At 40.7% G+C, this 14707-nt stretch overlaps 2 protein-coding genes and 1 long non-coding RNA gene across 8 annotated transcripts in view; 1 reads left to right on the top strand and 2 right to left on the bottom strand.

Annotated features, from left to right (window-relative positions):
- RASA1 (RAS p21 protein activator 1) overlaps positions 1-991 on the top strand; it is a 47781-nt gene extending 46790 nt beyond the window's left edge. Inside the window, exon 25 of the mRNA XM_081930143.1 lies at positions 161-991. Coding sequence (XP_081786269.1) covers positions 161-244 — 84 coding nt within the window. The 3' untranslated portion in view covers positions 245-991. The remainder of the gene's footprint in view (positions 1-160) is intronic.
- LOC309380349 overlaps positions 1-14707 on the bottom strand; it is a 563851-nt gene that overhangs the window by 79366 nt on the left and 469778 nt on the right. The gene's annotated exons all lie outside the window — the stretch shown is intronic.
- CCNH (cyclin H) lies at positions 1655-11481 on the bottom strand. Its single transcript, XM_081930229.1, has 9 exons — positions 11225-11481; positions 10060-10182; positions 8282-8355; positions 7141-7351; positions 6783-6946; positions 5686-5756; positions 3786-3897; positions 2703-2763; positions 1655-1817 (listed from the first exon to the last, which is right to left on the bottom strand). The coding sequence occupies exons 1-9, from the start codon at positions 11339-11341 to the stop codon at positions 1785-1787; spliced, it is 966 nt and encodes a 321-aa protein (XP_081786355.1). The 5' UTR covers positions 11342-11481; the 3' UTR covers positions 1655-1784.

The following is a 14707-nucleotide window of genomic DNA, read 5'->3' as shown; positions in this document are numbered from 1 at the left end:
TGAATTGCATCTATGGAAAGGAAATCCTAAGGACAAAGGGGGAAATAAAATAAGTTTACATTTCAAGAAAAGCTATGAACCAATCGGGAACAAGTATGGTTATTTTAAATCATACAGGAAAACTTTGCTGCTGTGCTAATTATCTCCCTTTTTAAAACAGCATGTGCTAAAGAAGCTGCTGGCAATTACAGAACTTCTTCAACAAAAGCAAAATCAGTATTCAGTGTCTAACAGCATCAGGTAGCAGCTTTCTGCATGTTCCAGCATGTCCAACATGACAACTTTCACCAATATCACTTCCTTTTTTGCTCTTGCCAAAAATAGCACACACATTTCACATTTCCAGTGATGTGTGAACTATGCAAAAACAAAACAAAGAACCTGTTGGTGACTGACCATAACAACAGCTTTAAGCTATGTGTGCAGGACACTTGCACTTTCTTCCACTTGGAACCAATTTTCACAACCTCTGAGCCTTGGTGTACAGATCACCTTCCACAAAGAAAATACTGTGACTGTCTCTTTGAACTTTAAAGTTATTTCAACACCTCCAATTGCCAAAGTCTTGCTGTGTTTTGGATAAAATTAGAGTCAACTGCCAAGGAAATGTTTTGACAGCAAAGTATAACTGGATAGAACACACGTCTTACTGTAATTTGATTGGTTACAACTATATTAGGACTGTTCAAACACTTTAATTTGTATTTACAGCTTCCAGAGTTTGATAGGAAATCTTTGCTGTACACTTTTTATACCATTCTATTTCTCTCGTTTAGAGTTGTGCTGAAAGAATATGCAGACTGGATTTTGTCAGCTTTTTTTTTTTAAATGTGCCACATTGTTTTGAATAATTTTCCATCAAGGACTGTATATCCAGATAAATCATGATGCTTTTTAAAAAAATGTTTACAACAGTAAATAATTTGAACTCAGTAAATTTATTGATCATTGTATTAGGCATGCATGCATTATTAAACAGTTTTATAGCATACATCTGGCTGCTTTTTCTGCCTAGTGATTCAATATTTGGATATTTCCAAAGAAGAAAAATACAGTGCCTCTAGGTGATTAGAAAATGATTTGTCTTGCCTGCATTTTCCTATTTTTTGTTTGGTCAGTGATCAGTTCTGATCCAGTCTCAGTGCTAGTAAGTATGAACAATAAAGCTCTTTTTTTGTGTGGAAAGAAAGAGGCTAGAATAAGATCCCCCAACCTAACCCACCCTGTCAGCAAACCATGCCTCTTCAGGGGTTAAGCCTGTTGCATACAATGCGAAAACAGCACTAGCCGGAGGAACCCATGAAGCAAGTACCCTACTGTCCCCTGATGTTCTTTTCTGCCAAAGGCTGAGCCCAAAGGATTAAGCCAGTAGTACCTTCAACAAACCCAAAGATGAACTTTTTCCTCATCACCACAAATATCAGAAACTAGTGCATTTCAAAAAAAATTCCAATGTATCTCAAGTAATACCTATGAATATAAGGTGCTTATATTTTAGATATTTTGACATTGCTTTTAAGCTTTTGGCTGGTATCCAAAACATGCTACCAGAAAACAGGTTACAGCCAATTAAAATCCAAAAGAACAGTGACAGTTTTTAGCAATACCATTTAAGTAATTTCAAATATTCCACTCACTTTATTTACTTTATTACTTTATTACTATAACTGCTTTATTTACATTGGTCATATATCTTTTTCACTGCAGTAGTGGAATGTGCAGCATGTTCTCAGGCATTAAAGTTCCATTTAAGTATTCAGGATTTCATCAGTGGAGACATCCAGTCAGTCTATGAAATCATCATCTGTCCATTCATCCTAAACGAAACAAAAAGGAAATCCAATCCTTCAACTTGTTAGAAGATGTGCAAAAAAAACAAAACCCACCCTATGAATCAAGTGTGGCTGATGGGAAAATTCACAATTACAAATATACAATCTCAGCTTCTATGCTTGCCCTTATTGAGGATTAAGGTCCTGTTTGATGTAAGGCAGAAAACAAATATAAACAATGTTTAGAAGAAAGTATCAACCTAGTTTAGCGTTATCTGGTGACTCCTGAAACATTCAGCTGCCTGTTGTATGAATAGCAGATGATGTAAGATTATGTACTTTTTTAAAAAAAAACAACCCAGCCCAATCCTATGAAAATGTACTGTTTGCTGTAGTGTAAGCAGTGACTTCCACAAATTAAGCTAAACTTTGATACTGCATTTGACAGGTTAGAGGTTAGTGAAACATTTCTGCGTCACCCTTTATTGTGCCCATGAACCAAATAAGTCTTACAGGATCCTAAGTCTCAAACAGCACTATCAGTACAGTGCTGTGTTGCGGTCAAGGAAGTACAGTAGTACTGACGAACCACCAAGGCTACTTATCAACTCTGTCAGTGATACAATCTTTACTACGATTCCTATGAACTTCTGCAACCAGCAAAGCAGGTAACTGGATTTGGCCAACTGTGGATAAGGGGAATAAAAGTACATCTAGAAGATTCTGCCAGTTAATTGGTTAGATTATCATAATAATTTTAAAATAGATTAAAGTGTGCTCCCTGTTAATTGGCATTATCTTAAGGCAGCAGATTTCCAAGAAGATGCATGTTGTGACAATTGCACATAAATTTGCATATAGAACTAAGTTTTCCGTTCTCAAACATATACAGATTTATCCAGTTACTCAAAAGTACACAAATCCACTAACCTCCTCCATTTTAGGTTTCTTTGTTACATAGTCTTCATCTTCATAACCTTTTCTCTTCTTTCTAAAACCAACCCCATAATACTAATATTAGACAGTATGTTCCAGTTCCAATAAGATCTTTTCTTCAACTTCATATTTTATATTGGAGAAATTGGTATGACATCTAATAAACGATTGAAACCTTTTATTGGTATTTGAAGTGAACTAACTATTCAGCGCTAGAGGCTCCTTAGAGCTGTTGATCACTGTTTTACAAGAACCATGTCTTGCAGCTTCTTAAACAGATTATCTTCAGTTGTTTCATATATATCCATATACCGTAGAATAAAATTCTAAACGGTGGGGTCAGATTAAAAATGTTCAGTATGCCACATTTGTGACAGTTACGTTAAAGCTTACGTTATGGAAAACAAACACAGTCAATACAACTGAACTTTAACATACTCACTGCAGGCTCTCCCCCCCCCCCTTCATTTCCCACTGACCTCATGGGTTCACATTTGTTCTCCACACCCATGGATATATGTTGTAACTTATGATGAAGTGAACTTCAGGTATGGGCAATAGCTATAGTTATGATCCAAACAGGTGCTCTTCCACTCACAGATGGATCCAGTGGAAGAGCGCTGCATGATTAACTCCAAATACAGTGAAGTTCTATTTATGTAAGACTTTGCACAAACACTTTCAACACTTTGTTCAACTAGAATTTATATGCTATTTGCAGTCTATTATACTGCAATCCAGCCCCCAATACATTGCAAGAAGTCGTCTGCTAGCTTCCAAAAGAGCTTGTGGAACAGCATTATATATTTTTTCTATTGCTACTTTCCTCCCCTTTCACCCACATTTATTTGAATCCAAGTCAATACTTATCTGAGAAGAAATTACTGACCAAATGACTGGAACAGACCCTGGCTTCAAATCTCTGATAAAATAATATTATATCATAACATTTGCACAGCATTTCCTGGTAATCAAACTTCAAAATTAGCTTATTGGTCCTCATACAGTATATGCTGTCATAATCATTTTTAGGAAAGTTAGCACTGAGATACGATGTAGCTTTAAATTGTTACTTACACATTTGTATTAAGAGCAAGTTCTGGGCTGTGACATTTCTCTAACTTCTGTTTCAGAAGAGCAACTCCTTCTGGATGCGGTAGCTCATATTTCTTTACCAGATTTTTCATGCCTACAAAGGAGCAATAAAACACTTTCAAAATGCTTTAATTAAGTGTACTGTATACCAATTAATCTGAACCCCAATAAGATATGTACATTATCAAAAGTAGATCCAAAAGAATTCTAGTGATATAGGTAGCCTAATCACACTCTCATCTTCACACTCAAACCCAACCAATTAGATATGGCACATTCCAACTAGTTTGGGTTCTACAGACCTGGCTATAAAGCTTTGTGTGTGTATGTAAGGTTACAGCACAACAGGGAATGTATGATCTAATTGCTGTGAGTTGTACATGAAGCTGAGGAACACTTTAGCCAAGCTATACTATATTTTGACCAGTTGTAGCCATGAACACACAGGATTAATTGTGCAAAGGTGTGTCTGGGGAGGGGGCATTCTAACAAAAAGTACACCCAGCTCTCAAAAAGCCAGACTACAGTGCAAAATACTTTGGAGATTTTCTATGAAAAGCAAGTCCTCTTGTAGAACAAGTGTTAAAGACAATTGAGATGTGCTCCAGATTTCTTTGAAATAAGTTCCACAGACAAAGTCTTAGCTTAAATTTGCCACATAACACTATTTCCCTCTTTACAGAAGCTCAGATTATATTTGTAAGACTCTTAGCTGTCATCTTATATTAGAGGATTTATGCTAAGGAATGTCAAGACACAGCAAAAGTGTGAAGTAAAGAACTCTACTAAACTAGTTGTTCACATTATGGGTTTTTTTTATTTCCTGGAGGCTAATGGATAATGCAGTGTTAGCACTACTGTCCCAGGGAAACCTTCAGACGCAGGCACATTTTGCATATCAAGTCTTCAAAATACAGATCAACTGAAGGCTGTGTTGTGTTTGATGCAAGCATAAAAGCACTATCAAGGACAGTCTTGCAAGCACCAGTCTACTGAAAGACTGAATGCACATTTTTATGTGCCCTGGACTACAGGTTAGAGGCTATGAACACCGTCAAAGGCAGAAGAAGTTATCAAATATCCCCTTTTACTTGCTTATGCTAAAGACAGCTACCAAGTTTTGTTCTTCATTTGAAACATTCCCCTTGCTTTGCTGAAAATTCTGGTCTCATTTGACCTAGAAGACATTGAATTGCATCCATCACTATCTCCATTCAAGACAGGCTCTTTGATCCAGAGGGGCTTCCATAAATGGAATGTGGATGGAGATAATTTTTGCACATTCTCCCATTCCTGTGCCAGCACTCAAGTTGTTCCAGAGAATCCCTAAACCCCCTAGAGCAGATTTTAGAGGCTCAAGGGAGAAGGATGAAACAGTGAAGATTGCTGATTGGCAATGGGAATGAGTCTTCAAAGGAGACTAACAGTCAGCTGATTGGTGGTTACAGCAACCTCCTTTGAAGTTAAGAGTCTGTTTTACAAGCAAAGGGGATACAATTGTGCTAAGAAAATAATAGACAATGGCTCTCCGTATTTTTTTGGACTCCAACTCACATTTAGCCCCAACCAGCATGGTCACTGTTCAGGGATAATGAGTCTCATATTCCAGCAACATGGAGAGTCACTAGTTCACATCCCTGAACTAAGCCATATTTCTTTTCTCCTATCACTTTATACAATTTCTAGGGGAGTAGAAGGGACAAGAATGTCCACTTAAGTTTCTTTTTATTAACAGTTTAAATATGTGTCCCAATTATTCAGAAAAGTAAATAAAATAAATCTTTCAAACGGATAAAGGCTTTTGCAAGCCTCTTCCATCCTTTTAAAGAATACTTTAAAATAAAGATGTGCATGGTACCTCATTCTCAGAATCTTTACTTACATTTCATCCCATCCAGTAACTGGGAGAGGGAAGCTTTGTTCTCTTTCAGCATTAAGCATTCTGACAAGTAACTGTCAAAAGATTGTGAAAATTAGATCTCAGTACCACTGTTTGGATGCAGAGAAAAGTGAACATCTGTGAAGAACACTTACATTAACATACACCCCATAAAGAGAATGACATTTAGCTAAATGTTAGGTGATGGGAAGGAATTTTTCAAAGTATATTAAAAAAACAAAAACTTGGCACACATTATAAAGAGTAACAATACAAAGCCAAATGTCAAAAATGCTAAAGTTAAATTAATGATTAGAATTCTCTACAGCAATTTCTTTCATTCTCAAAAAAACCCCACACCCCTCCAGGAATCAAAGATAACCTTCCAAAAGCAAAACAATGGTATTCTAACATGAAGTAGTAGTCTGGAAACATGAGCTTCTTTTGATAGTGTAAGATAGATGTTTTAAAAAGCTGTAAAAGTAACCATTTTATAGGCAGCTGACATATGACAAGTTGAAGGAACAAAAGATTTAGGGTTGTATGCAACTAAATCATTGTGTGCAGATAATGGCTTCCACAATTGACAGGGAAGGTTCCCCTCTACCCCCCCTGCACCACCCTCTGTGTGACAGAGTTGGGGGAACCCCCAGAGCAGGTTTATGGGTGCACCGGGGGGCGGGGAGAGACAAGAAACGTTTCACTATACTCACATACATAGAATCATAGAGTTGGAAGGGACCCCAAGGACCATCTAGTCCAAACCCCTGCAATGCATCATTCCACAGTGATTTAGTTGATACAACTTTTATTGCTGAGGGGGGGGGGGGAACGACCCAACATAGTAATTTAAATAGTGAAATGGTAGGATTTAATAAGCTATTTTTCTTCTCTCCGCCACACATTTATAGGTTAAGCAGCTGATCAGGTTGGCCACCAGTGTTTGAATCTGTGTGGATGATTCTTGAACAATAAACTCTTAATCCATGTTGACGCGAAATCTTAACACCACCACAGATACAGCTTTGAAAGGATATACAGCGTTAGCACAAAAACCTACTAACGTAATTTGTATGGCCAATGCTTGGAATATTATCTACCTTTCCATATTAATTCCTGCCCTCGATGCGCTGGACAAGATGGCAGTGAGAGCAATCTGAGATGGTGTATAAAGAAGGCAGGCATCTGTTAAAGCAACCCGATTGAGAAAGTCATCAGCAGTCTTCCTCAGGGTCTCAGGATTCTCAAGCAACGGGTAACGAGTCTAGAAAATATGCAAAATTGCTGAGTTCATTTTTCTAGCTCAAGTATTTTAGGATCAAACAGGCATGCTGTGATACTTAAGAACTAATCTGCTCTAGTATAGTGCTTGGTACTATTAATGCTTCAACATTTTACAATAGATACCATCTAAATGTACCATCTAAGGTACATTTGTTAAGCAACAAAAATGATTACCTTTAGATCGATCAAGAAGCCTTCAAATGGCCTGTAAGGGTTGTGCACTATGAGATGGAAGTTCAGTTGCTGTATAAGTAGCAGCTCATATTCCAAGATCTGTTCCAGGGCCTTTTCCTGTCCTACTGCACTTTCACGAAGGTTGCCCACGAACTGTGTACTGGACACGTTAAATTCGTCTACTTTACATGCCAAGAATGCACATGTTAACCTTAAAAACAAAGAGCAAACACGTTTGGCTCTAAGAAAGACCATTATATATAAAGACAGGGAGTATTTTGAACAGCCTAACCTAAACACAAGAGAAAGCTCCCTCTAATATAAAATCCAGCCCCAAATCCTTAGAAAACGTTTAGAACTTGCAAACTATCAGCAAATATCCAATGAAAAAAATGTGGACAGTGACAGTTTTACGGGGCAGTTGTTTTACCTCGAGCTGACCTGCATTGTATACTGGGGTAATAGAATGTCTCAGACAAAACCATGTGGGCTCTGTCAGAAGAGAACTTTAGTCTGCTTCCTCATATTACTTATTGCTGGAAAAACCTGTGGTTTTTATTCCAACCCAATACATTTATTATTTTTTAAAGAAAGAATCTGGCATAGAAAACTTTGGGGAAAATGTGTGGTCAAATGTCCCAAAATAAAGCTATGTGTGATGTGTCAGAAGAAAGGCATTTAACTGCTTCTCAGTGCAAGTTTTAGCTTGAAAAAAGTGAGACTGTTTATGTCCTGATTCATTTACCTAAACTAAACTAAACTAAAAATAAAATAAAAAATTCATCCCATTTGATAAATTCAGTTTGGGGACATTGTTTACTATCATTTAGATGATAATAAACTAGGAGAAAAACATTGCTGTTCTACTTCTGTGTAAATTATGCCAGTGCACACCAGAGTGGATTTCAGTCCTGCTTTTTCATGTGATGCAGTAACTAAATTTTTGGGATTGAAAAATACTCCATTTGTAGGATTCAGCTTGTTTTCATGGGATTTTTTCTGCCCATGACAACTGTAAATATTAAGTAGTTCAAATGTTGAAACATAGTTTACAACGGTGCAGGCAACAATATCCTTAGACAAAATAACAAAATTCCTGCTTGGGGAAAATAATTAAACCACAAGGGTATCCATTACTTACATAATAATCCGAGGATGATACTCCATCACTGAGTTATTAAGGTAAAAACGCTTGAAGTACATGCAAGCTGATCCCTAAAAGGAAACTAGAATCAGAAAGTTCATTCACGCAAATAGCATGGCTGTTGTTCTGTGCTGCCACACAGAACACATCATGATCAAATAAATACAAGATATGCTGGGTAAGTCAACTGAAAAACAAAGTAGTGCACAGGTTGACCCAATGTGTATTTATGCAGCAGAAAATTCGAGTTCAGAAGAGCCAGAAGCAGGGGATAAGCAGCAGAAAACACAAAGGCCACTGCCAGTTCCAATTAGTGTGCTGACTAATCTACCTGATGTCTATAAAAACTCAAGATTCTATTAGGAGCAGTTTGAACAGAGTCACTAGATTTCCCTTCTAAAAAGCTCGTTTGCATTAGTGTTCCTGCCCCTCTTTCACTCAAAAGAAGAGTAGCCCTGAGAAAGTCTCCACAGGTGTCACAACACCCACAACTTTTATAGTGCCCTCAGATGTGCTACATTCTTCAAATATTCAGGGTTGGTACTTTGTTTGCTTGTGCACATCACTGGATCCTGGCAGCAATGAAACATGGCCTTCGGTGGAGATCAAGTGGATGACAAGACAGCTTTTCTGACCCCTATCCCCCTCTCCAATGCTGCCTCCCTGGGCTTTTGCTGCAAGAAGCATAGTAGCATTTCCCTTTGTTGCAATGGGAACAAAGTTGGAATGGAAAGTTGAATTGTTGCTGTGGCAAGCACAGTTGCTACATTCTTCTCCCAGCTATTTGCAATAATATTCTGATTATTATTACAGAAACGTTGGGTGTTTGAGCAGCTACCAGCAGTGGAAGGGCTAATCCAACTGGCTCCCCTTATCAGTTCTAGCACTTATTTCTCCTACTCTTAGGAATCCAAGAACAAGACTCCAATGAAGGTATCCCCATGCAGGCTGGGTCCCACTACCTGATGTTTTTGAAAGTGCCTCCCTTGCAGGCATTCTATCTAACACACAAGTCTGGCCAGGAATAGCAAGTATATATGGCAACCTCAGGGACATGAGTGAAATCTCGAGGGAAGTTTTTCCATGTTCACACCATCTCAGTGGCGATCCAGGTGAAATAATTCCTTACAATGCTCATATTTGCCCCTTGATACGTGTGTAGAGAAGCAGACAGGCATTGCTCAGTTATGAAGGCATGGGCATTGTGGGCATTATAAATGAAGGGTGGGAAATATGCAGTCCTCCAGATGTTACTGGACTACAACTCCAATCATACCTGACCAGCGACAATGCCGACTGGGGCTGATGGGAACTACAACAATATCTGGAGGGAGTGTTTCCCTGTGTCTAGTGTGAATAAACAATGTTAAATATTACTTGGTGACAAATAACAGTTCAGGGACTTTAGATGCAGGAGGAATGGTGGGGAAAGTTTAGGGAAAAAATGGGGAGTGGGTGGAGAGGAATGAAGTATGTATGCATATGTGTGTGTGTGTGTGTGTAAATAATTTATATACCGCCCTATACCCGGAGGTCTCAGGGTCGTTTACAGAACAAAATTAAAATATAAAACCACAATATATATAATAATGATTTTTTTAAAAACCAATACCCCCCAAAAAAGAACCACATTTTAAAAGGGCATAGGATGTCAATCAAATCAACCAAAGGCCTGGTTAAAAAGTGTCATTAATCATAACTATTTTTACAAAAATAGAGAAAGCTTAAAAACCAAAACAAATACTGCTTTCTCCAAGAGAATGTTAGAAACTCACCACCACAGATCTAGGCATCGCTGGCTTGAAAACAGAGCAGAAATCCAATAGCCTTTTTTCATAGTATTTACAAATGGTCAACTCTTCATGCGGCTCAAGAAGAAACGGGTCAGTCTGTTGAACCTTGTGGGAGAACAAAAATTATCTTAACTCTAATCCAGTGGTTCCCAACCTTTTTTGGGCCATGCCCCACCTAAGCATCTCTCAAATCCTGATTGCCGCCCCTTCCCCGTGACATATAATTAATTGCTAATACCTCATTCTCGATTGCCCCCATAAAAATCAAATTGCCCCCCTGTGGGTCGTATGCCCCATGTTGGAACCCACGGCTCTAATCAGAGCCATCACCATACAAAGATTACAAGTTGTAGTCAGAATTAAAGAACCTTTTTACGAGGGTGAAAGAGGAGAGCGCAAAATATGGTCTGAAGCTCAACATCAAAAAAAATGAAGATTATGGCCACTGGGCCCATCACCTCCTGGCAAATAGAAGGGGAAGAAATGGAGGCATTGAGAAATTTTACTTTCTTGGGCTCCATGGATCACTGCAGATGGTGACAGCAGTCACGAAATTAAAAGACGCCTGCTTCTTGGGAGAAAAGCAATGACAAACCTAGACAGCATCTTAAAAAGCAGAGACATCACCTTGCCAGCAAAGGTCCATATAGTTAAAGCTATGGTTTTCCCAGTAGTGATGTATGGAAGTGAGAGCTGGACCATCAAGAAGGCTGATCGCCAAAGAATTGATGCTTTTGAATTATGGTGCTGGAGGAGACTCTTGAGAGTCCCATGGACTGCAAGAAGATCAAACCTCTCCATTCTGAAGGAAATCAGCCCTGAGTGCTCACTGGAAGGACAGATCCTGAAGCTGAGGCTCCAATACTTTGGCCACCTCATGAGAAGAGAAGACTCCCTGGAAAAGACCCTGATGTTGGGAAAGATTGAGGGCAAAAGGAGAAGAGGACGACAGAGGATGAGATGGTTGGACAGTGTTCTCGAAGATACAAACATGACTAAACTGCGGAAGGCGGTGGAAGACAGGAGTGCCTGGAGTGCTCTGGTCCATGCGGTCACAAAGAGTCGGACACAACTAAACGACTAAACAACAACAACAAATACAAATCACACGCAGGAGGACTCGGCGTTTGGGCAGTCCGCGCCCTACCTTCCTATTGGCCACCGCTTTGCACCGGAACTTGCGGTTGGCGTCGGCCCGGCGCCGGACCAGCTCCTCTTCGCCGCGGAAGGTCCAGCGCCGCCGCTGCGTGCTGCTGTGGTACATGGCCGCGGCAAGGGCGCCGCACCCGAGTGAGCCCAGGCGGCTGGCGCCCGACTAAGCGCAGCTGAGGCAGCGACAGACGGCCGCTTCCTCCGTCGGCGCCTCCGCCGCGAACCTCCCTCCGTGATACTCCCGGCGTGCCCCGCGCCAAGCCCACCTCCACGGCTTTTTCCCGGCATGCGCCTCTCCCTCAGAAGCGTCGGAAACCGCTTTTTGTCCAAAGGGGTACGAGAAATTCTTGGCTCCACACTTCCGGAACCGCCATATGCGGGGCAGGAGGCACAAAAAAACCCCAACTTGATTTTAAGCTGGGTGGCCGGGTAACTCGGGCCGTTTGAAACAAGTGGATTCGAACTTCAAGTCCGAACGATTTCTGCACGTTGAGTGAACAGGCTCCTACTGTTTCTCCCATTGAAATAAATAGCTGTTGAGGCAGTGCATTCCTTGGAAGCCAAGTCTGCTGTCCGAGGCGGTTGCCTCACTTTGGCTTGTCTCCAAGGGCGGGCCAGCCCTGATGGCTACATTCAGTTGAGTCCCATTACTGAGTGGCTAGTCTCGGGTGCAGAGCGGAGCAACGCCCCAATCGCGATAGTAAGCTGCCATTTGCTCTGCCATCGGCGAGGCAAGAACAAAGAGCAGCCGCTCTAAACCCCTCGCCTCTGGTCTGTTTATTTACATCGACTTCCCAGCACGTTCAGTTCGCAACCTGAGTATTTTAACAATTGCACCGAGTCTCTTGAGCCTCGCACTCTCCCGGTGTGTGGAGCGGGGGGCGTGCGCTTTACCATAAAGGCGAGGGCACTCTGGGAATTGTAGTTAATAAGAATGGCGAGTAGGTATTTGCTGCTGCGGCAACGACAAACAATGCCACAGAGATAGAAATGTAGAGTAACGCGTGCAGAGAACTTCCGGTTACACTCGAGAGCCGCTTTTCATTAGCCATGATTATGTGTGGGCGCAAAGCGGCGTTGCATCCCGTCTTTCGACAGTAGGGGCAAAGGAGGAGTGCCTTGTTGGAATGCTAGTAGTGGGAGCCAGAGGGAATTTAGACAGTGTGAAAGAGGCGTGACTCTGGGGATGCTTAGTGGGGAGAGTAAGCCCCACGTAGATCTCCGTAGGGATTATTTTTGAGTAAACCTGCAGAGGATTGGGCTGTAATCTCTCTCTCTGGGAGGCGAGGAAGATAACCTTCCTCCTCCTCTTTTCTCTTAGCAATTCGATCCTTGTTCGCACAGCAAAGGCAGAGAAAGAGTTGCCAGTCCTGCCCACTCTCTTTTCCAAAGACAATAAATGCAAACGCTGATCTCTCTCTCTCTCTCTCTCTCTCTCTCTCTCTCTCTCTCTCTCTCTCTCTCTCTCTCTCTCTCTCTCACACACACACACACACACACACACACACACGTTTTAACTTCGTGGCGCTGCACAGCTCATCTCTATGTGTTTAATCCGAAGCAAGCTCCATTAGGTTCAGTGAGGTTTGTTGTTGTTTAGTCGTTTAGTCGTGTCCGACTCTTCGTGACCCCATGGACCAGAGCACACCAGGCACTCCTGTCTTCCACTGCCTCCCGCAGTTTGGTCAAACTCATGCTGGTAGCTTCCAGAACACTGTCCAACCATCTCATCCTCTGTCCCCTTCTCCTTGTGCTCTCCATCTTTCCCAACATCAGGGTCTTTTCCAGGGAGTCTTCTCTTCTCATGAGGTGGCCAAAGTACTGGAGCCTCAGCTTCTGGGTCTGTCCTTCCAGTGAGCTCTCAGGGCTGATTTCCTTCAGAATGGATAGGTTTGATCTTCTTGCAGTCCATGGGACTCTCAAGAGTCTCCTCCAGCACCATAATTCAAAACCATCAATTCTTTGGTGATCAGCCTTCTTTATGGTCCAGCTCTCACTTCTATACATCACTAATTAGAAAACCATAGCTTTAACTATACGGACCTTTGTCGGTTTACTCCCAGGTAATTAAGTATATGTTTGCAGCTGCGGTTAACCTTCCTCCGACCCTTCAAACAGATGTTGCGGTGAGCAAACACGCTAGAATCCATGCCTTAAAAAAACAATTGTTGTTGTTATTACATCTGAAAGTGCAATAGGAGAACAACTGCACAGAACAGCGACAGTTCAGCAGGGACAAGTATGTACACATAGCCCAATCCTATGCACGTCTGCTCAGAGTCGGAAGTTCATTTCACGTTTAAATTGTATTGCCTTTCCATATTACTTTGCACAAGGCGGTTTGCAAGCTGAAGAAACAATAAAGATCACACACCTTGTAACAATCTGATCCAATGCAGAAATGTCATAGTAGAAACATAACTTTAAAATGAACAATTTATATCAGATCAAGTAATATTCTGTAATCCATTAGAATATAATAGTACACAATAAAATTAAATATCAGCAAGCAATAATTAAAGATAAATTTACTATTAATAATTACAATAAATAATTGCTAAACTATACTCAATAAAAATAACAGTAAGTCACAGTGCATAAAATAACACAATACAATGGGATTTGTATGAGATTGTATCTGTAAATGTGCTAATTCTATAGAAATTGGAAGTTTCTATAGGGTTAACAGCCTGTGAATTTCCATATTGCAAATTTCTTTTCTGATAGTGCTCTTGTCTGTCAAAGTGACAAGGCATGGAATGCATATGGCCTTAGTAATGGGACAAGCTTCACTTTGTGGTTTTCTCCTTGTGCAACTGTTAAACGCACATTAGTTTTCCTTTGGCAAGAGGCCTGGTGTAAAAACTCTAAATTTTTTTCATTTTTATCACAGATGGGGAGTCCCTGACCTACTTTTGTGCAGCCCCATCATCTCTTGAAGCTGCCCCATTTTACCATCCCATCAGAGTTCATTTATAGGAACATAGCTGTCTTAGGCTGTGTTCACAGTAGGGCATTCATCCAGATTAGAGTTGTTGCCCAGTGGGCAGATTTGTGTGCCTTTGTCCACACATGAGCACTTTCAGTTTCATTCCTCTGAAATCTATCTCAATGGATTGCGCTTCTTCGGATGCATTTGTGCTGTGCTGTTGTCTCCTCTTCTTAATTAGAACCTTCCTGCCCACTATGAGTTCCAAAAACCTGAGATCTGTTGTTGGCATCTCCACCAGTGCACACAACGCTCTCTTGCTCTCTGTTTGAAAAATACAAGTTTTTCGACAGAAACAGTAAAACGAAACAAAAAAATTCCTTCCAGTAGCACCTTAAAGACCAACTAAGTTAGTTCTTGGTATGAGCTTTCATGTGCATGCACACTTTGGTATCTGAAGAAGTGTGCATGCACACGAAAGCTCATACCAAGAACTAACTTAGTTGGTCTTTAAGGTGCTACTGGAAGGAATTTTTTTGTTTTGACTAT

Source organism: Podarcis melisellensis (assembly GCF_964234715.1).
Source record: "Podarcis melisellensis genome assembly, chromosome: 11".
Lineage (NCBI taxonomy): Eukaryota > Metazoa > Chordata > Lepidosauria > Squamata > Lacertidae > Podarcis > Podarcis melisellensis.
The sequence above is the reverse complement of the archived record's forward strand: the minus strand, read 5'-3'. Positions and strand labels throughout refer to the sequence as shown.

Excerpts from the sequence above, each read along its gene's own strand:
- CCNH (XM_081930229.1), bottom strand. The coding sequence starts at position 11,341 with ATGTACCACAGCAGCACGCAGCGGCGGCGCTGGACCTTCCGCGGCGAA. Across the intron at positions 6,947-7,140 it reads GCTTCTTGATCGATCTAAAG|ACTCGTTACCCGTTGCTTGA; the intron begins GTAATCATTTTT and ends CATATTTTCTAG. Across the intron at positions 2,764-3,785 it reads CTTGCTCTTAATACAAATGT|AAAGAAGAGAAAAGGTTATG; the intron begins GTAAGTAACAAT and ends GGTTGGTTTTAG.